Here is a 24,259-nt window from a genome sequence, read left to right on the forward strand (position 1 = left end):
CTTTCTCTCTCATTTATGTAAGATATGGTGAGATATGAAGAAACAGTTAGCTTTCCCTGAATCCCATGAAGACAATGACCCAACATCACCACCATCATCATCATTAATCATTCAGCATCATCATCGTCATCTCTTTTTGTTTGTCCCTTCTTTGAACCACCACTTGCTAATAGCTAGTTCCTAGTTGCAACATCCACATACTTAATTCACCTTTTTCTATAAGTTACAGTCCCCACTTATAGTTTCTATTGGGTTGAGAAGATTTCGAAAGGAGAGCTAGCTAGGGTTTTCAGACAGCTCCTAAATCTGAGTGTGAAACATCAAGATCCATGTAAGGGTTTTCTCTTGTCTTATCATCACATCTACCATTAGTTGTGACTTACTTGAGATCTAATCTCTCGTACATGAATAGATAAGATTTCTCAGTTCTCTGCTTTTAGGGTTTTTTCTCTTTGTCTTAATTAAGGTCTATATATTAGTATATTACCATTCATTGTTCGCTTCAGATCTTTTCTCGCTTTCCTTTTTCCACAAAAAAGAATTATGCTTTTCATTTATCTAGTTTTAGGTTTCCACTTGTCTAAATCTAAGGCATAAATGCAATTTCTCTGATTTTGCACTTCAATCTCTCGCACAAACCCTCCAGAAACTGAGATCTCATGAAAAAAGAACTGAATATTTCTCGGTCCAACGCTTGTATTTCTTAAGAGGTAAAATCAAATTACGTTTGTTTAAGTCTTCTATATATTTTCTTATTTTGTAAGTCTTTCTATATATTTTCTTAATTTATTTTCTCAATTTATTTTCTCATGATCTGCAATGACTATGGTAGAATCTTTTCACACATGTTTTGGACCTGTCTGCTTATATATACTTGCTTATTAGGTATATATTTACTCAAGTAGTTATTATTAATGTTGTTATTATTACGGGGACTGTTCATCTGCACAGGGCTTACATCACTTACAAACCAATTTCAATTTTTAAAGAAAAAAGCATTATTAAATGGTTTTTATGATTTCAATGTTTGATGAACAGTTCGTCCTTTGTCTCTCTCTTGGTAGCCTCTTCTTGACAAGACCCATCAGTGGTCTTACTTGTACAGTAAAGCGGTTCTTTCTGTGAAGTTTCATAAAGAACACTCACCATATCCAAACCTTGTAAGTTAAGTTCATTCATATACACTTACTACATTAGTTGACATTCTAATTCATTGCTGATGCATTTATAAGTAAGTACATGCAATTAATAACCTTTCAAACTAAATGTTCAAATATATAAGTACATAGGAAGTTGTCTTGGTCACATTTTTGTCTAGTTGTCGATGGCCCATTTAAAGCAATAAGTGCATGTGTTTGAAACTAACTCATGCCTATGTATTCTTCTGTAGAACAACTTGCTTTTCATAAGTGTGGCCCTTCATTGTTTCAAAATTATAGATAAATATATGAATCGAGATTAAAATAGATAGATATAGAAGGAGATTCTTTCAGTCCAGTCATGGATAGAAAAAGAAGAGGGTAGAAATATCTGCCGACTCATCCATCCAAACACTCGTGGTAGAGAAACGATCAATTTTAAACCGCAGTGACTGTATGAATGATGCGGGAGATATTTTTGATCCTTCTTTATCTGTGTTTGGACTGAAGGGAGCTCCTTCTTTTTCTACAATTTTTTCATTTTTTTCTCATTACCTGTTTATATATCAGTATATATATTGCATCTCGATTCTAGACATGATTCGACTTCAAATCGAATTGAACTGTACTCGTTGAGCCATATATGGTTTAGGATTGCGTCATGTCCACGTGAATCTACCCACTAACTCACTAGCTAGGGTTGCATTAAAGGTATAGTCAGATTTTAAACTAATGCTTGTTTTTGGGGGGATATTAATTATGTTAAGCTTTCTTTGAATGATATATATGTACAGTATATTACATTCTAATGAAAATCTTCGGTTACGACTATGGATACATGACGATGGTCTTTCTTAAATACTAATTCATACTTTGTGTTTTTGGACCAATGTAGGAACATGTATGTATCCATTTTTCCTCCCTGTTTATTTGTTGGGTTGAGAGATATTATTAATTAGTAAATATAGAGGTCGTGTTCTTGCCTTATTCGTATTTTGTAAAGTAAGACTTTAGTACTGTACTTGTAATTTGTATGTTACCGATGATTGGAATGCATGGTTTACAACTTTACATCGCCCTTTGGTTAAAAAACGATATATATTTACATCTTGAAATCATTTTTTATGCTTATAATTGTTAGGTATCAACTTTTATAATTATATATATATATACTATACAATTCTTGGTTTTTTTGTATTTGAACCGTACGTCTATGAAGCATGAACTAAGTTTTAAAGAACCGATGATGCCAAAAAAGTAAGTAAGTCAATAAGTGGATATCCATATGAACAATATGATGACAATATCCACACGAAATAGTTTATAAAAGTTGAAAGTGAAACAATTAGGTTGTATATAATTATAAACAACCACATATATATATATATATATAGAATGTATAGACATCGTGCACGATATCGAATTGTTATTTAAATATTGTCTCAAAGGTATTTGTGTGGTTCATGTATTTGTCTGCAATAATGCAGATATTAAGTAAAACCTCTATAAATTAATACTCTATAAATTAATAATATCTCTAAATTAATAAAATTTTCAGGTCCCGAGTTAGGACAAGTGTAAAATATGATATAAATCGATAAATTAATAAGATAATATTTTTTTTGAAACTCTCATATAAACATATGGTCCCATCTATATTATTAATTAATAATTATATAAACTTATCAATATATATATATAACTTAATATATATGATACAAATTTATATATGTCATATATGAATTACTATGATATATATTTATAATATTATATGTAAATTTTTTTAATTAAATATGAATCTAGTATTCGAAAACAGTTTGTGTTGTTTTTTAAAATTAATAATTGCTTCTCTACTTGTAATTAGTTTTTAAAAGATATTGCTTATATATGAAAAAATTATTTTTACATAGGTTTTTTTAGAAAAATTACAAAATTAGTGAAATCTCTCTATAAATTAATAATTTCTAATTTATCGATAAATTATTACCTCTCTAAATTAATAAAATTTTGTGGTCCCAACATTATTAATTTATAGAGGTTTTACTGTATATGGAAACGTAGCAAGTAGATTATATGGATAATTTATCATCATGTGATCATCCAATTAGTTAATATATTAAGTAGAAAAGGCATCAGTATCACAGCATCATTTGTTCGAAATAATGAAATAATTAACAATATATATGAACTAGGGTTTAGAAATTATATTAGGTCAAGCCGGTGGTTACCGACAAAATGTTTTATCTTTTTACGTGTAACAAAACAATAGTTTAAATTTCCCTAGAAATTTCCCAAAACCCATCATGTTGTAAGCTTCATGTACATCGAGAGTTTTTGTGCATGTAATATTCCCAAATTCTTGGTGAGTGGTACTCCAAAAAGTACAAATAATATATATTACATATGTATTAAAAGATCTACATAATAGTTACCTAGATTACTGCAAACTTATGGTTTTAAATAATGTGTGACATTTTAATGAAAATTCAAACTTACAACTCTATTGCAACTTATGGTGGTAAAGCAGTTGTGAGAATTTTAGGCTCTCAAATCTCACTATCTATCACTCTCGTTCACAAAAGAACCATAAACCGATTGATATAGAAAATCTGGAAACGAAAAAGAACAACTCAAATTTACAAGTTTAAGATTCGAATGAATCTTGTATTCTTTTCTATTTTGTTACAAAACGAAATGAATCGATTTCTCTCTACTTTTTACAATTTTGAGATTTAATTAGTAGAAAGTGAAAAGGGATATGAATTAGAACATAACGACTAGTTGTTTAAGTAAAGATGGGGTCGTAGTAGTACTTTAGCTACAATGAAAATGAGATTATAAGAAATTTAATTCTAAGTGATGATAATTTGTTAAAACGAGTTACCAAAATTGCACCATGAAATACAAGAAAAAACAAAAAAGTTATGGTTTGTCAACAACTTGCTATTTTAGTAATTAGTAGTAAAGTTTTGCAACAATGGTGAAGTTAACAATCCAAAATAAATAGTAGTGTATTATTATGAGATTATTAGCTTTAACTTAAAACGCAAAACAGAATCAAGTGATAATTGGTCCATGTCTCCCTCTCTCGGAAACTGTGGTTTTTATCTTTCTTTAGTTATGTGTACGCATTGAACAAAGCGAGTGTTATCGGGGTTCTCACTTTTCCTTCATAGCCAAAATCACCTTTTTCCAAATATGGATTGTTTTGTCTCCAAAGTGAATTTTCCATTTTTGGTATATTAACCAAATTATTAATCCAAAAAACGGCACGACAGTATCTTCCACCAAATAAAAACGGCACGAGTTTTTTTAATCCAAGATAAACGCAGACACGTGAATATTACTTAGCCCATAGCTAGCGGCCCACTTGGACATTAAATAAGCCCATTTTCTTTCTCGCTTTTGGTTTACTAACCGACACGATAAATTCCGAAAAATAAAGATTAAACCGGAGAATTCAATTTAGACGAAGATAAAACTTACCGGTATAGAGAGAAATCAATCATTCAGAGAGAAATCAGCAACTCTGGAGAGAGCGTGTTCGTCATTCAAATCCGAACCTTGGAGATTCAATATTTCACCGTAGATCTCGTCCTACTCGTCCCGTAGATTCGTTTCCGATTGGTGAGGAATCGTTTATCTCCTTGCTAATGTTTGAATCAAAGATTATATACGATTTTCTTCGATTCTTATGTTACTGTAATTGTTTGATCTGTCAGGTCCAGTGTCAAAAAAAATGAGCTCAACTGTTTCAAATCCCCAAGGAATCCTGCAACAAGGTGGTTACAGTGGTCATGACTCCCGCAGTAACATCACCTCTGGTTCAGAATCAGAATCTATTAACAACGACGAAGCAGAGTTGGTTTCTGTGTGTTGGAATCAGGATTCAAGTTGCTTCGCAGCTGGAACGAGTCATGGCTTTCGTATATATAACTGTCAACCTTTCAAGGAAACTTTCAGGCGTGAGCTAAAGAACGGTGGTTTCAAAATTGTAGAGATGCTTTTCCGAAGCAATATATTGGCACTTGTTGGTGGTGGAGCTAACTCTCAGTACCCTTCAAACAAAGTACTAATTTGGGATGATCATCAGAGCCGTTGCATTAGTGAATTTGCATTTAGGTCTGAGATTCGTGCTGTGAAATTACGAAGAGATCGGATTGTTGTTGTTCTTGAACATAAGATTTATGTTTACAATTTTATGGACCTTAGACTTCTTCATCAGATTGAAACCCAAGCTAATCCTAGAGGATTATGTTGCCTTTCTCATCATTCTAATACGTCTGTGCTCGCTTGCCCCGGTCTTCATCGAGGAGAGATTCGAGTTGAACATTTCGGGCTTAACATGGTACAAATCATAAATGCTCATGATTCTAGTATTGCGTGTATGACTTTGACATTGGATGGTTTGTTGCTCGCAACTGCTAGTACAAAGGGAACTCTGATTAGAATCTTCAACACTATGGACGGAACTCGTTTGCAAGAGGTGAATATGAAATGCTGATTTGCTTTGATCACTGCATCGTTACTAATGCATATGCTAAATGCAATTCAATGCTGTTTCTTTGTAGGTACGAAGAGGAGTGGACAGAGCAGATATTTATAGCATTGCACTTTCACCAAACGTGCAGTGGCTGGCTGTATCAAGCGACAAGGGGACTGTTCACATTTTCTCTCTTAGAGTTAGGGTAGTTGGGGAGGATTCTTATTCCACTGAAAATGCAGCTCTCCTGACACAACAAACTTATTCTACTTCTCTGCAAGGCCTTGTTTCTCCAACCACTGGTACCAATCCCGGTTCGTCATTGTCGTTTATGAGAGGTAAGGAAAAATTCAATGTCTGTAATGAAATATGATGCCTTGATTTTTCTTAAAGTTGCTTATGGAACAAAAGGAAGAGTACCAAATCATTTTTATTCTTTTCTCATGAAACTGTCAAGAAAAGGTTACTTGATTCCCTAAAACTAATGGAGTGGGAATATTGACTATGTAGTAGTCTAAGTCCAAGAGATTTATTCCCTTCATAGTAGCATAGATTATAAATTTTTGTTAACATGATTCTTTCTCTTGTTTATTATCTCTCTCATGAATGTAGAATGGGAAGAATGGTGTTTGGAATGCTACTTTGAAACCTTGAAAAGTCATTCTCTTTCTTACCTAACATGTAGACTCTTGTTGCAGGTGTTCTACCAAAGTATTTCAGCTCGGAATGGTCATATGCACAGTTTCATGTATCAGAAGTCACACAATTCTTCGCAGCATTTGGCAGTAACAACACGGTTGCTATTATCGGCATGGATGGAAGGTATAATCCCAAATAAGCCCATTCACTTTACAATTCCATCACACTACCAGGAATCTTAAAACAGAGCAATTACACTAGTTGTGCATCTATAAAAATAACCTTCAGATTTCGCATAGTGCTCACTTGTGTTTTCTTGGGCTCAGTTTTTACAGATGCAGCTTTGATCCCGTGAACGGAGGAGAGATGGGGCAACTGGAATATTTCCACTTTCTGAAGACGGACAACCGCCGGAGATAAGTCAGACTCATGCTTCACTCACTCCTCTAAGCTCTCTGTACATAACCATGTCTATGTAAATAGATTTGGTAAGACTGCATAAGATTTAATTTTTGCATATTGCTACGTCGAGTGAAAGGACCTGCATTACTGATTGGGACTATGTAAATAGCTACATAGCAAGATTCACCCGCAACAGTTTGCTTCTAAACACTGTATTATGTAAATTGTTTTTTTTTTTTTTTTTGTATTATGTAAATTTCCTAATAACACCATAGAAAAAAAGTAATAACACAATTGAATAAAGAGTTCAATCGAATTCCCAGGAAACCTGAGGCCTCCATTTTATATGTTTCTTGAATCTGGGATCTCTTATCATATCAAATACGAATAATCTACAATGTTTCAGAGAATCTCACAATGCAGCCATACTGAATCGAGCTGTTGCTGCATCAAAATGGAGGACCAATGGAAATAGAGACACTTGGATGAGGTAAGCTTGAAGGTAAGTCGATTCCTGACATGTACTTCCTAAAAGGTTCTTTGCGAAAGTGGATTCTATTTGTGCAGCTTTTCTTTGGAAAAACAAAGTGACCTCTGTGGTTGGTGCAAGAGTTGCTTGGATTGATGTTTGTAAACCCAAAGAGGAAGGGGGTCTTGGCTTACGGCTGCTGGAGGACTTCGCCATCGTCTTTCAGCTAAAGATAATTTAGAATCTGTTTGCAAAATGCCGGCTCCTTATGGGTCGCCTGGATAAAAGGAAATGTTTTCTTAAGGAAGACCTACTGGACGCTAGCTGACTCCCCAAGACTGTCATGGACCATTAAGAGCATGCTTCGCCTCAAGCCTTACATTGTGGAATTTATGCGCTGCGAAGTGAGAGATGGGCTAAATGCCTCTTTTTGGTCAGATCATTGGTGTGAACTTCGGCCCCTGATTGGATTTATAGGCGAGAATGGACCAAGACAGATTCGGGTGAGAAAGGAAGCTTGCGTTGCAGAGGCAGTAAGAAATGGGGAATGGCGGATGCCAGGTGCGAGATCAGAGGCTCAACAACAGCTAATGATCACGCTCACAACCATCTCTCTCCCCAAACGATTAATGGGCATGATATTTACCTCTAGCGGCGAATGTCAGGATCTTTTGCACATCTTTTCTCTTCTAAGGAAACTTGGGAGCAATTGCGTTCACACTCTCCTTTGGTGCCTTGGAGCCAGGTAGTTTGGTTCAAGGAAGCAGTACCAAGATTCTCATTTACCACTTGGCTTGCTATGAAAGGAATATTACCTACGAAAGACAGACTCCGAAGTTGGGGACTCAATGTCTCCGCCACTTGTGTACTCTGCCCTAACGGATTAGAAACTTTTCATCTGATATTTCTAGGCCTATCTCTTTTATTTTTGTTATCAAAGAAATCTTTTCTTTCAGAATAAACTTTACTCTGATAAATATAAGAGGTACAAATTCTTCCCACTTCTTCCAATTATTATTTGTTTGGTAAATATTCGCTGAAACTCGGTTTAGTGGGCTGCTGGGCATAGCCTTCATAACCTCAGAAGCAGAACTACTGTCTGTGAAATTTCAAAAACGCAAGTGATTCTTGGACTTGGAGAACTATACTCCAGTTAAGGACTCTTGCTGAGAGGTTCTTGCATAGCGATGTGGGGAACGGTTGAAAGACATTTTTTTGGTATGATATAATTGGACATCGCTCGGCTCTCTTATTATACAAGGTCTTTGGGACTACAGGTCCTAGATCTCCCTGCATCCCGCTCCATGCAAAGGTGGCTGATGCTTGCTCTGATGTTAGGTGGATCATGCCTTAACATAGAACTGACTATGCTCTGGCATTGCATATTCACCTGACCACAATTCCTTTGCCAGTATTGACTCTCCAGCGGACTCCTTTCACTGGATTGTTGATGATTTTACTTGTCAGGGATTCTCATCTTCTCGAACTTGGGAAGCAATGAGGCCTAAGAAGGCTGTGAAGTTGTGGACTAAAACTGTCTGGTTTAAGGGAGAGGTCCTCAAACACGCGTTCAATATGTGGGTCTCCCACTTAAACAGATTGCCAACAAGACAAAGATTAGCTTCTCGGGAGTATGTACCTCTTCAGCTTGCTGTCTTTGTTTCTCGGCGAGATCTGGAAACTCGTCTTCACCCACGCAGCACATTTCCAGCTCTTCTTTCCTAGACTCGACATAACTCCATCAAAGCTCCCCTCCTCCGTAAGATTGTTGCCCATGCATCGTTCTTCCAAATATGGATGTAGAAGAATAATGGGCTTCACAACTCACACTTTTATCCCTCTTGCTACCATTTACAAAAACATCGACCGTGCGGTTCGCAATACCATCATAGCTCGAAGAAGCAGAATGATGGCGAAACTTGATGATTTTATGGATCCAATAAATTTACCCAAATCTTTTCCAAATTTATTGTAATCTTTTTTTTTGTAACACTTTAACTTTCATTTTATATGATATTAATATGTTTAGCAAAAAAAAAAGGAGACAGTTAGTATAATGACAAAAAAAACTTCAAACAGTAGTTAAATGACCGCATATAGTAAATCTGTAGATGAAATAAAGTGGATGAAGAAAAACAATTTTCTAGCCTTCTATCATCGTCGGCTACCGCAGAAGTTAAATAATATACATATATATATATATATATATATATATAACTATAGTATTGGTTTAGAGTTATAAAAAAATTGTTATACAAAAATGATGTATTTAATTTTTTTTTTTTTTGTTAATACGCGTGTGAAACCTAATGACATAAACAAAACTTAAAGCTACGACGAAAGCTAGCACCCAAAATGACAAATATTAAATTACATTATTTCATTCACTCGTACATCACATATTAAAGACAATAATAACATCACCAATTAATACTATACTGAAAATGGTTCTACACTTAGGACAAGTGTTTACATTCCATTGACTTAAACAGTGGAAGTGGAATGTATCCGCCAATGGAACATCGTTTCAAACTCCCCTAAACATACACTACAGTCTTCTTCTTGATACATAAATAAGAAATGTTCTATCGCAATAGGATTAATCCCAGGAACAAGATCTAGTTCTTGATGTTCATTATCGGAATGAACAACAATTTCGACAGAAGCGTTGTCATCATCCCAGGAACAAGATCTAGTTCTTGATGTTCATTATCGGAATGAACAACAATTTCGACAGAAGCGTTGTCATCATCATCCTCATCATCATCATCATCATCATCACCCACATTAACAACACCTAACTCTATTTCGCTAGTACTAACATCAAGCACTACAAAATGACTAATCACAACTTTATCAATGACATATACAAAACCCAAAGCTATAACTAAAGCTACAACGAAAGCTAGCACCCAAATGGGTTTTAATACAGTAAAGGTGTCCACATTACCTTGTAGAAATGAAGAAAAGATTAATGAAGATGAATGATGTTTAGAAGGAGGGTGAGAAAAAAAATAATGAACGCAATTTTCCATTTATGTAAGTTATTCGGATTTCTAGAACTAAGTTTTGGTAATACGGATTGCATTGTAGATATATTTGTATTCATACTTTATACTTTTTATAGTAATTATTTGTATTAATACTTATACTGATAATTATTAACGGGAAAAATGTCGGAAAATACACGAATTTTCAAATTTGGGACATGCACTTTCGAAATGTCATTTAAATCATAAAGTTTAGTTTGACTTTTGATAAAATGGTTAAGTTTTCATTGACGTCGTTTCGATCTAACGGAGATTTCTAACGGAAAGTTACCCCGTCAGCGTCTCGTTAACGGAAATTTAACGACATGCCCGAAATGGCCATGTCAAAGAAAAGTTAACCATTTAATCAAAAATCAAAAGAAATTTTATGATTTAAATGACATTTCGAAAGTTCATGCTTTTTTTGTCCCAAATTTGAAAGTTCGTACATTTTCCGACATTTTTCCCAATTAGTATCACCTAAATTTGTAATTTTAACTATGATCACTCTATTAATTACATGTAATTATTACAGAAAACTGAAATAGGAGTAAAGAAAACAAGTGAAAAAATAATAAACAAAATATAATCAAAACATAAGTAAATCATAAACAAAATATAAGCAATATATAAGTAACAAATAAATGATAGAAAGAGAAAAATTGTAAATTCTTAAGATAATACAATCCATAAACTTAACTTCGTCATTGTCCAATCATGTTTCATGTATAATACTTTTCATTGGTGTAACTCACACGGTGGAGCCTCTCATGCAAAGTTTCTGAGTTTTACTGTAGAAAATTATTCTGGTCATGGGATTTACGTACAAATTGTTTCCCAAAACTTAGATAACTATTACTTCAGACAGTGTTGCATAAACTTTTAACCGCTCTAATGTGGTCCTCCTATTCCTTAATACAGCAAACTTCCTTAATATGATACCTTCCTAATCTTTTCTCTGATATTACATATATGTAATACATCCTAATTAAGCATTATATTCAACTACCAGCAGTATCTTTTGATCCGAGCTAACTTCAGAACCCCTTCCTTCTTAAATCTTACATTCTTCTCTCTCTCCGTCTCCCACTCCAGATCTTTTCTTTGTCATCAATCTATTTTCCTCCATAATGACCCAGATTGATGTTGAATTCTCTGTTCTTTCCGCTTTCATAGTCATTCTTTCTCTTGCTTTACTTACTGGTTGCCCTATGGCTACTTCTATATTTTGTTCTAAACTGTAAATATTTTATAAACTGTTTGACTTTCATTTTAACTTTCATTTTATATGATATTAATATTAATATTTTTAGCAAAAAAAAAGGAGACAATTAGTATAATGACAAAAAAAACCTTCAAACAGTAGTTAAATGACCGTACCGCATATAGTTATAGTTAGGGCTGGGCATTCGGGTATGCGGGTCGGGTTCGGGTAAAACCCGATCGGGTACGGGTCTTTCGGGTAGAGGAGTTTAGGACCCAATAGGGTAAATCTAAAATATCGGTTCGGTTTCGGTTCGGATCTAATCGGGTTCGGGTCGGTTCGGGTTTAGATTTTTAGAACCGCTAAATACCCAAAAAAATCGGGTACCCATCGGGTTCGGGTATTTTATACCCAAATACCCAAAATTTTATCAAATACCCGAATTTTATCCGAAATTTTATCCTAATATCCGAATTTTATCCGCAATTTTACTCTAATATCCGAGTTTCACCCGAAAATTTATCCGAATAACCGGAATTTTTTCCAAATATTTAAAGAATTTACAAGCATCTCGCGTATAAATATATTTTGTCATAAATATTTAAATATAAGTGCATTTAATTTTTGATAACTATTCTCGGATATTTAGATATAAATGTATTTAGCTCAAATATTACATATATAAAAAGTTTTATATGTATAAGTATATGTAATTTCGGGTAATCGGGTACCCGTTCGGGTATCGGGTTCGGATCGGGTTTTACCCTATACCCACGGGTACGGCAATACAAGACCCAATAGGGTAAATAGCTAATACCCGTACCCGCTCCGAACCGGTTTTTTCGGGTCGGTTTCGGTTCGGGTACTCGGGTACGGTTTTTTTGCCCAGGCCTAGTTATAGTAGAAGAAATAAAGTGGATGAAGGAAAACAATTTTCTAGCCTTCTATCATCGTCGGCTACCGCAAAAGTTTAATTAATGATGATAATTGTAATTTTTTAGTAAAAATTTGAATTAGTAAAAACATGATATTGGTCTTTTCATTGTTTTTTTCACAGTACCCTTCTCTATATTTAGTAAAAACATGATTGACTTCATTTGGAGACCAGTCCCAATAACCATTTATATATGTTTCATTGTTAACACAAAATTGGTCTTTTCTATGTAGAATGTCTGTGTTCCGAAACAAGGCTGTGGACAAATGGCAGAGAAGAACACAAGTTACAACTGGTGCAGCTGCTATTAAAGGAAAGCTCCACGCCTTTAACCAGGTATAGACAACAAACCCCGAAGATGATTTTCTTCTTATACAGGAATCAGGAATCTAACTTTGAATTAATTTTCAAAATCAGAACGTTAGTGAACAGGTTGCTTCCTACATGAGGGATCCAAGTAGAATGATTAAACAAATGCAACAATCAAGATCTACGTACTGTTGCTGTTTTTGGAAGTGTAAGTTTTGGCTTTAAGCTTCTCTACAGTTTGTTCTGACTTTAAAATTTACACATCCACAGGTCCCTCGGGAGGCCATAGAACCAATTCCAGAGGTATAATCACGGTTTTCTCTAACCAAGCTAGAGAGTACTATCAAATCATTTTATCAGTCTTATTGTGATTATCTTGATGCCCATTCTCTAACATGTGTGTACTCTTTCTTGTTCAGGAAAAACAACAGGAAGGAGACCCTGAACTTGTGGAAGATGCTGAGTTCTATAGGCAGTTACTAAAGGAGTTTCTTGAGACCATCGATCCAGCTTCCTCGGGTATAGTAAAAAAAAATACATACTGGAATCGTTAGATATGAAAATTCCCCTAGCGATAATCATTAGATAGATACTCAAGTGTTTTTTTTTTTGCTTGTGTTAGTGTAAAGAGTCTTATGATATTCTGAAATCTCAATCTTTTGCGCCCACTGGCAGAGACGGCTTTCTACGAGACGAAGAAGAGGAAAATTGTGGATCGACGTGCCTCTAAGAGCAGAAAGATCAGGTAAATAAACCTCACATATATAGTTTAACTCTTGGAGGTTTAATTCTCTCTTTTGAAACATGTCTTGTAAAAAAACGAAACAGGTATAATGTTCATGAGAAGATTGTCAACTTCATGGCTCCACGACCAGCAAAGATTCCTCCAAACACAAGAATCTCTTCGGTCTCAAGACCAGAAACGTTCAGTCTGAAGCGTAATACAAACCGCAATTTTGAAACGCAGCAATAGAGATCTACTTTATTTTTGTGTGTTGTAATACTGTCGACATCGTTTCTTATTGAAAGCCAGATTTGAAAAGCAACGAGTTATTTCGTCTTCGTTCTTCAACATTTATAGTCACTTTGAACAACGAACTTGTGTACAGATTTATTTAAATCCGATGTTCCCGGAGAAAGATGATCGAAGAATCTAAAGATTCCGATAAAGAATACGTACAATCGTATGTAGATACTCTCTGCTCGATCTTGAGCTTCCAGAAGAGAAGAGAAGACGAGATCGTAAGTTTATGCTCTGAGTTTCTCAAGACGTTACAATGGATCATGGCGAATCTTGTGAAAAATCAAGAAATTCAAGAGAGATTATACGAAGAGATCAAAAGCGTAATCGGAGAGGAAGAAGAGAAGGAGATTGAAGAAGAAGAGATGAAGAAGATGCTGTATCTAAAAGCGGTAGTGTTAGAAGGTCTCCGGTTACATCCACAGGAACATTGTGGGATCTCTTATCATATCAAATACGAATCATCTACAATGTTTCAGATAATCTCACAATGCACCATATTGAATCGAGCTGTTGCTGCATCAAAATGGAGGATCAATGGAAATGGAGACACTTGGGTGAGGTAAGCTTGAAGGTAAGTCGATTCCTGACATATACTCGCCTCCATATAAAGCTGCACCAGCTCCCAATCCTGCAGCAAACCCTGGTCCAGGCCTTGCATATCCTCTTCCCGCTCCTCCTGGTACTCCTCCAGATGATGATGGAATGTTCGTAACATTCTCTGATTTCGGGATGTATGTAGGCATGTACCCTGAGCTCATAGGTGGTGGTGGCTGCATTGGTGGAGGATAGTAAGGCTGTTGCATTTGTGGGTTGGTGTTGTTCATTGGAGGGTTAGGCATTGATGAGTGGTGGTTATATGATGGCGGAACTGAGAATGGGTTTGACTGGTCCAATGAAGCAAATGGATACTGCGATGAACCAGCCATGTAATCCTGTCCTGAAGTGTTGTAATCCGAGTTGTTTGAAAGCATGACTCCTCCAAAATCTCCTGCGCATACGAAGAAAAGAAGAATGGTGAGTTCTCTCCTTCAGATTCAGACAAACCCATCTTAAAACGCTAAGAACTCAAAATCGGATCTTCAAAAACCCAAACTTAAGGTTCTTCAAGAATTGAGTTACAGGAAACAAAAGCAGCACCAAAGTTGGTTGCTTTCTGCAAATTGACACACACCCATTTACATTTGCGTCTGTTGTTCTTCAATTTACATATTCTCGCTAGCTTTTCGGGACAAAGATTTAAACTTTATAGGAGTCATGGTCTGATTGCAGAGATAAAATGCCAAATAAACAAAGGGCAAAATTCAGAGACGTTACCAGTAAAACCCCCAAAATCCTCTCGTTCTGCGGATATACGTATCGAAACATCGACAAAACCCTGAGGCTTGCTCGAGTTCGTCTTCCTAAGCTGATAGCTTCCAGTTTCTTCAATTACAGGTTTGGAAGAACTCTGTTGTTGCTTATACTTAGTCAGAAACTCCTTCAAGGAAACAGTAGCAGAGCCATGAAGCCTCTTCCTTAAGAACAAGGGTTCTCTGCTATAAACCTCGACTTGCAAAGCCAACTTCGTATCTTGAATCGATGAATCATCGAGTAAAGTAGCAAACTTTGTTCTCCAGACAGGATTGTCTGATCTTGAAGCATCGATTGTGGTGCAGTACTTGTCTTCTGGATCAAGCCACCCAACGGCGTACCATTGGTGTTTCAGTAGAGACGATCCGATTCCGATTCCGACACGGAGCCCTCGAGCTGATATCAAACAGATTTCTACGAGGATCTTCCCCATGGATTTGGAGTCGAACTCACGAGAAGACAAAAGCTTGAAATTCTATTGAAATCTCGGAACGATGGACTCAAAGAGTGTGAAAAACAGAAAAGAGGAACAAGAAATTCGGACAACTAAAGATATAAAAGGTAGATAATGTGAAAGTATTATTCGTTTTAAGTCCATATTTCAATATGTTAAAGTATTAATTTGTCATTATAAGCTTAACTAAAAGTATACAAGTTTCTCTTAACATTTGGACAATTTTGCACCGTCGGATAGTGCAAAGTTATATATGAAATAAGCCATTTTGATTTTATTACATTAATTAAGAAGGAAGAGTAGAATGTAGTATTATTGATTGAAACATTATTCTGGTATTACATACAAACAAATGTTGATTTCAATTTCACACTCCAAAACAATCTAATTAGCAATGATGGACCAAACAAAACTAGACCAAACAAACAAACCAATAAAATCAAATCAGAAAAATGCCAACGACCTCAAACTAGTGATCATGCCAAAAAAAAAAACACAAAATGTGTTTTCTGCCTAAAACTATGCAGCAACACTGTGTTTCTTCTTCTTTTTTTCTTCTTTCAACCACACACAAACATTGAAATACATAACAGTCGATATCACAAAACTACTCCTTTCATTACCTCAATCATCTGGCCCAACTAGAGTCACCTGCAGGATTTGAAATTGATTCAAAATGGTTGCTTACACCAGGAATTTTTTTATATGGATTAATTGTATCTTAAGAGGGCAATGCAAAACAAGAGAAGATAGAATCAGAAAAAGAAAATGGATCTTTCTCTGGTTGGTTACTTTTACTCACATTGCAATCATATGCATATGTTCGGGCGAGTACTATGGCTGAATTACGTTCTTGCTCTGACTCGAAAGTTAGTAAGAAAGTTAGACCCTTTCTTAGTTGCCAGAACAATGCCTTTGCAGGAACATTAGCATTGCCTCTCACTCCACAAAGCTGAAATGTTACCAAACTATTTAAACTTGAAAGAAAGAAATTTCAAATAAAGCTAAAGGTAGAGTCAGAGAGTGAATAAAGCAACGATCACACAGGCTCTAGATTACCTGCATGGAGGTTGAATATATTTCTCTAGCCTTTGTGATCCATCCTCGGGACAGCTTTATTCTCGCCTTTCCAACAGTAAAGACGTGGGATCGTGATGCATGGTCTTGTCCATTCATTTGTGATATAACCACCTGAGAAGAAGTTCAATATGTCTAGTTATATTAGAGCAAGAACTGTTCTATGCAAAATTTTCTTCCATGGGGAAAAGGAAAGTTGTAAACATACGGTGAATTCACTGTTAGATTTGCGCAGTAGTGCTTCAACGCGTGACTGCAAGCCAGCAGCTGTAGAAATTGTCATCCAATTAGCTATTATTAATCATTTCTCCATTGTAAATTGTATGTGGACTTTGCAGAAAGTATTTAATAATAGCAAACTAATTCTTGTATCACCAACCAGTATTAATTGGACCATCGGTTGTAACGGTGAACTTCTGGCCGTTTGAAACAATGTCTGCTTGTATCACTCGCCCGACATCAAATGGTTCTGGAGCATATACTGACCGGTTGGCACCTAAGATTGGAAAAATGTTAACTGCTCAAGCTAAAAGCTCATGTCCTATAAGTTACTTTGAGAACATAATAAGATTTGCCAAATGATCAGGGAAAGACAGAATGCCAATTACCAGATATAGCTTCTCTTCGACTAGACTCGGATGCTGCACGGTACCACTGGATTGAACATTTGGAAATATCTAAACCACTGTCTGAGGAGGCACGGATTCTTAGGCACGAGCCAAGACTTTGTGCACCATCCAGAACATATGGACATGACTTGGACCCCTCGGCTTTCTTGATTATTGTTATCTATGTATATTTGTGATTTTTAGAGACACGACGGTTTGTTGCTAAAGGAACAACAAGAAGCGAGCAAGACACAAAAATATACCTCTCTTTGAAGCTTAACGGAATATGCAGACTTCTCTTGGATTTGACTCTTTAAATCACGAAGCTCATGTTGCATACCAATCACCTAGATTATAAACCATCAAAATCAGAAGTTGTGTGAACATTTTGGATTGACTAGTGAAAGAGATAGAGCACAGAAATGGTTGGACCTTGGTTGGTTTATGCATCCGTCTGATTCGTCTAGCCTCCTGAACCTCCTCAACTAATTTCTCCACATTCTGTGAAATGGAACATAATTTTGATTCAGAATCCTACTCCTTCTATGGCAGAACATAACATATGAAAAAATTGAACTCAAATTGATACATACAGGTCCCTGATCTCTAGAAGCTTTAAAACAAAGCTCCTGTTCTTGGAATTCCCCTCCAAGTTTCATCACAAGAGCCCGTGCACTCTCTATTTCAGCACAAGCAAACGACTTTTCTTGGTTTACTAACTTCTTCGCATCATCTGAAGCCTGAGAACACAATGAATCAGCCTTAGCTTGACTGTTAAAAAAAGTAACCAAGCAAGAAGAGAATATATTGAATCTACAAATGTCTAGCAAATTTACAATGTATTAAACATGAAAAGGATTCTTATAAGACCTTCTTGAGGAAGCTTGCCAGTTTCTTCACTTCAAACTTATCTTGAATTAGTTCACCTTCATTTTGAGTTAACTTAACGGCTAGAGCCTCAACCTACAAGACACAAAAGACTGCATAATTTTATTCACACACTTCACAGTTGATTCAAGTCACCGTAAAGGCGTAATACCATATGGAAAAGAAGAAGTGGATATGGTAGCGAGACAGTGCAAACAACACTATCGCATTTACGAGTAACAAAAGCAAGAAAAGCTAACCATGGAGATTGCATTTTCCACCGCTTCTCTGTTTCGCCCATCCATGCGGCCTCTCATAGTTTCTAGAGCATCCCTAAGTTTCTTTAGCATAACATGTCCTTCCAAAGAAGTCACCTCATTTAACTTTGCCTAAATATTCCAGCAAAAAGAAAGACAATGTTGATCGGTGATTCGGTTATGTGACCATTTCATCTAAAAACACATACACATGATCATAGGAGGAGAAATAGAGTGGAACCTCGTCAACTAATTTAGAAGCTGCAGCTAAATTCTTGTCGAATTTGCAAGCGAGATCACGAACTGAAAGCTTCTTATGCTGATCTGACAAATCTCCGGTCTCTCTATGGACGACATCTTTGACAGATGGACCTTTATCATCTTGCTCAGGTTCATCAACAATCTGATCATCAGGTCCTAACTTGTATAATGGAAAATGATTAGAAGCAAAGCTCACATCTGCTGAAATTGGTTCAACCAATGCTTCACACATCACTCTCTTTTCTTCTGTTTTAGGACATACTTTAGTCATTGTCAGGATCTTGTCTGCTTACAAAAAGAACAAAAGAACAATTAAACTAACATGTCTTCTTATAATCATCAACCTGAAACTCTGCATTCTCGTGACTGCATCTATTAAATTCTTTTTTTTTATTTATCTTTTCATAATTAAAAGAAACATTTCAAGAAATTACTTGCACTAATCTTAAACAATAGGGAAAAAAAAATAATAATAATAATAATCTTAAACAATATGATAACTGAATTTCAGATTAATTTCGCTTCATTGGTAAAAGGAATCAACGAATTATAAAAGATGCAAGAACCCTTAAAACAAAACAAAAATTGTGACACTAAAATCTGAAATTTTTCAAACCGGTAAAGCTAGGAAATTAATAAAAACATATAAAGATTACAGATGCAAGAATTATCTAATTCATGCAACCAGAAATCACCATTAAACACACAACAAAATTGATGAGAATGCAAGAAGAATCGATTCTAAAACATTGATGATAACATAAACTAACTTCTTACAGTTTTTTAAGCCAACCCCAGAAACAGAGAGAAAGAAGAAGAAGAAGAAAACAGAGAAGAGTCTTTATTAGTCTTCAAATGTTAAGAGTTTATTCTTTAGAAGATATAAGAATGCAGAGAAGTAAAGAGAGAAAAAAGGAGACACCTTTGGTCTTCTGATTCTTTAGTCTCTCTTCCCAAAAACAGCTCGCTTGACTGATCATCATTTCTTTAATCTCTCTCTCTTTCTTTCACGCCATCATCATCGTTAAAGAGAAGAAAAATAACGTTTTATAAATTCGACACAGTCTGGTCCGCCTCTTGTTTGCTGGAAAGTGACGACGCGCTCTCTCTTTTCGTTTGAAGTCCACGCGCCGTCGGAGCTAATTGTTTTGATGGGTGTAATTATGATTCTTTAACGACCATTTTCGTTTTAGTCCCTCCTTTTTATTTTATTGTAAAGCTTTAAGCAAAGAATATTAGTAGTTTCCGTGTTTATCTAACCAATTATCTCAATCTTTAAAAACACATCTCTTTCATTTATTCAAAAATTTATATTTGATTTTCTCTTGTGGGATCATGTCCTTTTTCTTTGGTTATGATATAGTAAATCCTTAATCCCATCAATTTTTTAATAGGCATAATAGTTTAATAGCCACCAATTTAGATAGCCGTTTAAAAGGAAAGCCATCCATTTTCTTTAAACAAAGTATAGGTATCATCAATCTATAGTTAAAGTAATATATATAAATATTATCAAATGATTTACTATGTTGATTTTTTTTTCTTTGGTATTTGATTTGCATATATGTATTTGAGTATGGTTGGTTGGTAAACATAGACAAAATGCTAGATACCAAATATTGTATAATATTTTGGAATGAAAGTAGCACAATTATTGATAAAGGAAATTGGATTTATATAACATGCATGTATTGATTCTATTATCACTCCTACATTTCTTATCCATGGAATCTAACTTGGTAGGTTCAGAAAAAGAGACTTTAAATAATTGTTTTTATGATAGAAAAAAAGGAACCTTTATGTTTGATTAAATGGATAGTTGCAACTTACCAAACTTTCTTTTAAATCTTTATAATCAACATCAATGTATTGTCCAAGTGTGTGATAAAGAAGAGGGGTCGAGTTAGTTGACTTGAACGGTTATATTTTTAACATTTCAAAATTAGTTGTTTACTTGATTTTGATACTGTAATTCAAATTTGAAGTGCTAGTGTTCTTTTTTGGTCATTAACTTTGTAGCTAGTGATAGCTTGCAAAGTATAAAGTACAAAACATATTCGTGCAGTACATAGGCTCCAAATCTTAGGTTATGATGAATACTATGCATGATCATCATATACAAAATTCACATCATGCAGCAGAAATCATATATTTAGTTGACTGATCATCAATAAAGTTATATATAGACGGTCATATATGTACAAAAAAAATCTGTCAAACTCACTATTTCTTATAACAACTATCGATTTCAATTGAAATGAAAAATGAAACCAAATTTGATATGTCAAGTATGCAATCAAGATAATGCTAAATAATATGATAAACGAGTTTGACAAAACAAATAACATGATAAACGCCAAACTCTTTAGATTTAAATCCACTGAATTTAGACATATAGTACCATGGTCTTATGTGGAACCGGAACGAACAAAAGCCAACCTGGTCGTTTCAGGTTATTTTCATTTAGACGGCTAAATAGATATCCACGATGACAATCAATTTTTAAATATCTACTATATCCATGTAGATTTCAAGAATGCACATGACAAATTTTACGAAATATGTAAAAGTTTGGATATATAGAACGGAGTCGTGATAAATTGATAATACAGTTGGTGGAATCTTTGTCTTGAAAAGCCAACGTTTCAGTTGAAAGGTCAAAACACAACTTCTTCTGATATTTTCACCAAAAAGAGAAACTATCAATCAATGTGGTGAACGTGAAGAGGACTTCCTTCTACTAATCCAACCTAAAAAAAGTCGCTGTCCGATACAGTTTTACATTAACCGTTCTCTCATTACCATTTTTGTTTTATTATATAGTTTCATATGTGTTACATAAAATATATATAACAGAAATGAAAGTAACGTATATGAATGAGTCCAATCTAGAAACAACATGAGCTGTGTTTTTTGTCTTTTCACTTATAAAGCCATTTCACCATTACGTACCAATTCTAAAACGTGGCTCTTACTTCCTTGTTCCCCAATTTGGATTACCGTTTAAACAGGAAATGCTCCGATCCTTTACGAAAAAAAAAAACTACACATTGTCTATCTATCTCAACAATTGGATATAACAACTTAGGAGTACAATTCTGTAGAACCGCATGATACACTAAAAAATATAAGACCATATTTGTTATCCATTTGCACATTGGTTTGATTTTCGCCCTTGGAAACGAAAGGAAGGCCGGACTCTTCTTCTTCGACTTCTTAAGATTTCACTAGTGATTCACATAAATCTTGGCTAGTCTAAGTTTATCGCTTGGGTCAAGACATTTGAATTACTCTCAAAACTAATATCTTCAAAACCCAAGTTAACAAGGTACATCATTGTCCAAGATAAGAAGGCCTATGCTTTCTAGTTTCTACCTCTGAAACAGGCCATTGATTTGTTCCTATCTGTTATATAATAAGCCCATATTTGCCCAAAAAAGTTATAAAAAGCCCAAGGCCCATAAAGCATGACTAAAAAAGACGACTCTTACATTACATTAGTCGACAAGTAAAAACACGTGGCATATATTGCGAGTGCGTAGAGTTAATTAGAGACTGTAAAAACGAAGAGATAGATTCTTCTAGAGTCAGTCCTTCTTCGTCATCGTCTTCTTCCCCCAAATCCTCTCGCTCTAGGGTTTCTCCTCTCGATCCATTATTCTAGATGACGAGGTATTCTTCTGATTGAGCTCCACGTTTAACCAAACCATCTTAGATTTTGTTTTCCTAACTATTGTTTTCATGTTTGGATCACTGGATTGAAATTCTCTTGTTCCGTCTTTAGAATTTCATCTCTGGTAATTTTGGTCTTCTCTATGAAGCGTTTTACGTGATCGGATATTAGCTTCTCGTCTTTAACTTGATACTTATGTGCAAGCATCTGAAATTCGTTTGATTTATCCATTCGGATTTTGTTGCATTACCATTTCATTTACTATCTCACTCTATAAAATTGGTTTCAGTTAGAAAATTTGTAGCTCCAAGCTGATTGATTGCATCATTATTTGGTCTTCGATGGTTTGTGTTGGCTTGTATAGTCTATAAGTAAATTCCGCCAAAGCTTAAAACTTTGTGTTCAATCAATCAATCTCTCTGTGTGTGTTTATTATCATCAGCTAGACTTCGTATTGCCTGATAATTCATGATTGAGTGATATGCTTTATTTACTATTATGAGTTCTGATTTTGTAGAAGCAATAACTAGTGTTTGGGAGAAAACACCACATAAACTTTCTATTAATGTATTAGAAAAAAGAAAGTTGGAACCTATGTTTTATAATTTTTTTTTCTCTATATATTGAAGTATGACCGACCTATAATTGAATATTCTAATGTGCTTTGAACTGAGGTAAGCGGGGATTTTTCCTGGAGTCTTTGGTTTGCCTACTTAAATGTAGATAAGTGATTACCAACTTATACCCACTTTTGCAGGTTTATAACTGAGACCTGTCAAATAAGCTATAGCTTCTTGTAAGGGCTTCAAGGAAAGGATTTGCATTGTTGTGCTCTTGTTTGTGTCCACAGAAGGAAAGGAGAGTGAGAAGCTCAGGATGTCAAGCAGTCGAAATACCCACTGGTGTCACAGATGCCAGCGTGCTGTCCAGCTTCACGGCCAAGATCCTGTATGCTCTTATTGCGGAGGTGGATTTGTTGAAGAACTTGATATGGCTGAAGCCAGCCCCTTTGATATGTTTAGAGCTCACAGTCACAGGGGTGTTGTAGAACGTGATCCGACTTTTGATCTCATGGATGCTTTCTCTGCGTTTATGAGGAATCGCTTAGCCGAAAGGAGCCACGACAGAGAAATCAGAGGAAGAACCATCAGTTCAGGTCCTGAAAACTTTCCTGGTCTGGCCCCTTTATTGATCTTTGGTGGTCAGGTCCCTTATAGACTGTCTGGAGACAATGCAGTTGAAGCCCTCTTCAATGGCGGATCACCTGGCATTGGCATCACACGTGGTAACACCGGCGACTACTTCTTCGGTCCCGGTCTTGAAGAATTGTTCGAGCAGCTTTCAGCTGGCACTACTCGCCGAGGCCCACCACCCGCACCGAGATCATCAATAGATGCATTGCCAACCATCAAGATTGCGCAGAGGCATCTCAGATCATCAGACTCGAACTGTCCTGTGTGCAAAGACGAATTCGAACTGGGATCAGAAGCGAAACAGATGCCATGTAACCACATCTATCATTCTGACTGCATTGTCCCTTGGCTGGTCCAGCACAACTCTTGCCCGGTCTGTCGCCAAGAGCTACCATCAGCTAGAGGACCTTCAAGCAGTCAAAACAGAACCACCACCAGAAACTACAGAAGTAATAGTAGTAATAGCAGTAGTAACAGTCGTGAGAACGGCAACGAAAGAAGGAATCCTTTCTCTTCCTTCTGGCCATTCCGTTCGTCAGGTTCAAGCTCAAGCTCCACTCAAAACCGTGGAGGCCCAAGAAACTCAGACACAACCGATGAGAACCATAACTATCATCAACAGCAGCAGCAACAATCATATATGGGTTACAGTGGCTGGCCTTTTGATTACTAAAAGTGAGAGGCAGCTAGATAAAATCTTTAGTCTCATCACGTAATGCTTATGATTCTGTGTCTGCCTTGTGCTTCCCTCTTTATCTCTCTCTCTCTCTTTTATCAACATAAATAATGGAGAACTGTAATTGTTACTACGTCTGTGTAAAACGTTAATCAATTTCTATATGCTTTGTCAAATATGTCATTTTAGTTGGGTATTTAAATATGGTTGG

At 35.6% G+C, this 24,259-nt stretch overlaps 4 protein-coding genes and 3 long non-coding RNA genes across 9 annotated transcripts; 5 read left to right on the forward strand and 2 right to left on the reverse strand.

Moving 5' to 3' along the window:
- The first annotated feature begins 12 nt into the window (after window positions 1-12).
- On the forward strand, window positions 13-2,214 carry LOC110229381. Its single transcript, XR_002332778.1, has 2 exons — window positions 13-331; window positions 1,039-2,214. It is a non-coding gene; the product is annotated as an uncharacterized LOC110229381 (long non-coding RNA).
- A 2,315-nt stretch (window positions 2,215-4,529) lies between these two features.
- On the forward strand, window positions 4,530-8,133 carry LOC9317808 (autophagy-related protein 18c). Of its 2 annotated transcripts, XR_002332803.1 has the most exons (6): window positions 4,530-4,766; window positions 4,862-5,625; window positions 5,711-5,960; window positions 6,321-6,444; window positions 6,588-7,153; window positions 7,231-8,133. XR_002332803.1 is itself a non-coding variant. In XM_002879846.2 (5 exons), the coding sequence occupies exons 2-5, from the start codon at window positions 4,879-4,881 to the stop codon at window positions 6,679-6,681; spliced, it is 1,215 nt and encodes a 404-aa protein (XP_002879892.1). In that variant the 5' UTR covers window positions 4,530-4,766; window positions 4,862-4,878; the 3' UTR covers window positions 6,682-8,133. The 2 variants fall into 2 exon arrangements, 1 of the variants encoding a protein (XP_002879892.1); XM_002879846.2 differs by having other exon boundaries at window positions 6,588-8,133.
- A 4,402-nt stretch (window positions 8,134-12,535) lies between these two features.
- On the forward strand, window positions 12,536-13,274 carry LOC110228976. The gene is made up of 3 exons (XR_002332488.1): window positions 12,536-12,635; window positions 12,717-12,911; window positions 13,028-13,274. It is a non-coding gene; the product is annotated as an uncharacterized LOC110228976 (long non-coding RNA).
- A 24-nt stretch (window positions 13,275-13,298) lies between these two features.
- On the forward strand, window positions 13,299-13,663 carry LOC110228975. Its single transcript, XR_002332486.1, has 2 exons — window positions 13,299-13,353; window positions 13,437-13,663. It is a non-coding gene; the product is annotated as an uncharacterized LOC110228975 (long non-coding RNA).
- A 237-nt stretch (window positions 13,664-13,900) lies between these two features.
- Window positions 13,901-15,575, reverse strand: LOC110228974. The gene is made up of 2 exons (XM_021027491.1): window positions 14,947-15,575; window positions 13,901-14,620 (listed from the first exon to the last, which is right to left on the reverse strand). The coding sequence occupies exons 1-2, from the start codon at window positions 15,413-15,415 to the stop codon at window positions 14,151-14,153; spliced, it is 939 nt and encodes a 312-aa protein (XP_020883150.1). The 5' UTR covers window positions 15,416-15,575; the 3' UTR covers window positions 13,901-14,150.
- A 155-nt stretch (window positions 15,576-15,730) lies between these two features.
- Window positions 15,731-19,703, reverse strand: LOC9315960 (stomatal closure-related actin-binding protein 2). 2 transcript variants are annotated; one of them, XM_021027488.1, is made up of 13 exons: window positions 19,429-19,703; window positions 18,487-18,791; window positions 18,249-18,377; window positions 17,992-18,084; window positions 17,715-17,861; window positions 17,554-17,622; window positions 17,385-17,468; window positions 17,122-17,302; window positions 16,893-17,009; window positions 16,722-16,780; window positions 16,496-16,627; window positions 16,239-16,388; window positions 15,731-16,087 (listed from the first exon to the last, which is right to left on the reverse strand). In XM_021027488.1, exons 1-13 carry the CDS (start codon window positions 19,487-19,489, stop codon window positions 16,061-16,063), a joined length of 1,554 nt encoding a protein of 517 aa, XP_020883147.1. In that variant the 5' UTR covers window positions 19,490-19,703; the 3' UTR covers window positions 15,731-16,060. The 2 variants fall into 2 exon arrangements, with proteins under 2 accessions (XP_020883147.1, XP_020883148.1); XM_021027489.1 differs by having other exon boundaries at window positions 19,284-19,447.
- A 2,310-nt stretch (window positions 19,704-22,013) lies between these two features.
- On the forward strand, window positions 22,014-24,244 carry LOC9317809 (probable E3 ubiquitin-protein ligase RHC1A). The gene is made up of 2 exons (XM_021027490.1): window positions 22,014-22,178; window positions 22,937-24,244. Exon 2 carries the CDS (start codon window positions 23,056-23,058, stop codon window positions 24,043-24,045), a length of 990 nt encoding a protein of 329 aa, XP_020883149.1. The 5' UTR covers window positions 22,014-22,178; window positions 22,937-23,055; the 3' UTR covers window positions 24,046-24,244.
- Window positions 24,245-24,259: the final 15 nt, after the last annotated feature.

This window comes from Arabidopsis lyrata (genome assembly GCF_000004255.2).
Source record: "Arabidopsis lyrata subsp. lyrata unplaced genomic scaffold ARALYscaffold_4, whole genome shotgun sequence".
Classification (NCBI taxonomy): domain Eukaryota; kingdom Viridiplantae; phylum Streptophyta; class Magnoliopsida; order Brassicales; family Brassicaceae; genus Arabidopsis; species Arabidopsis lyrata.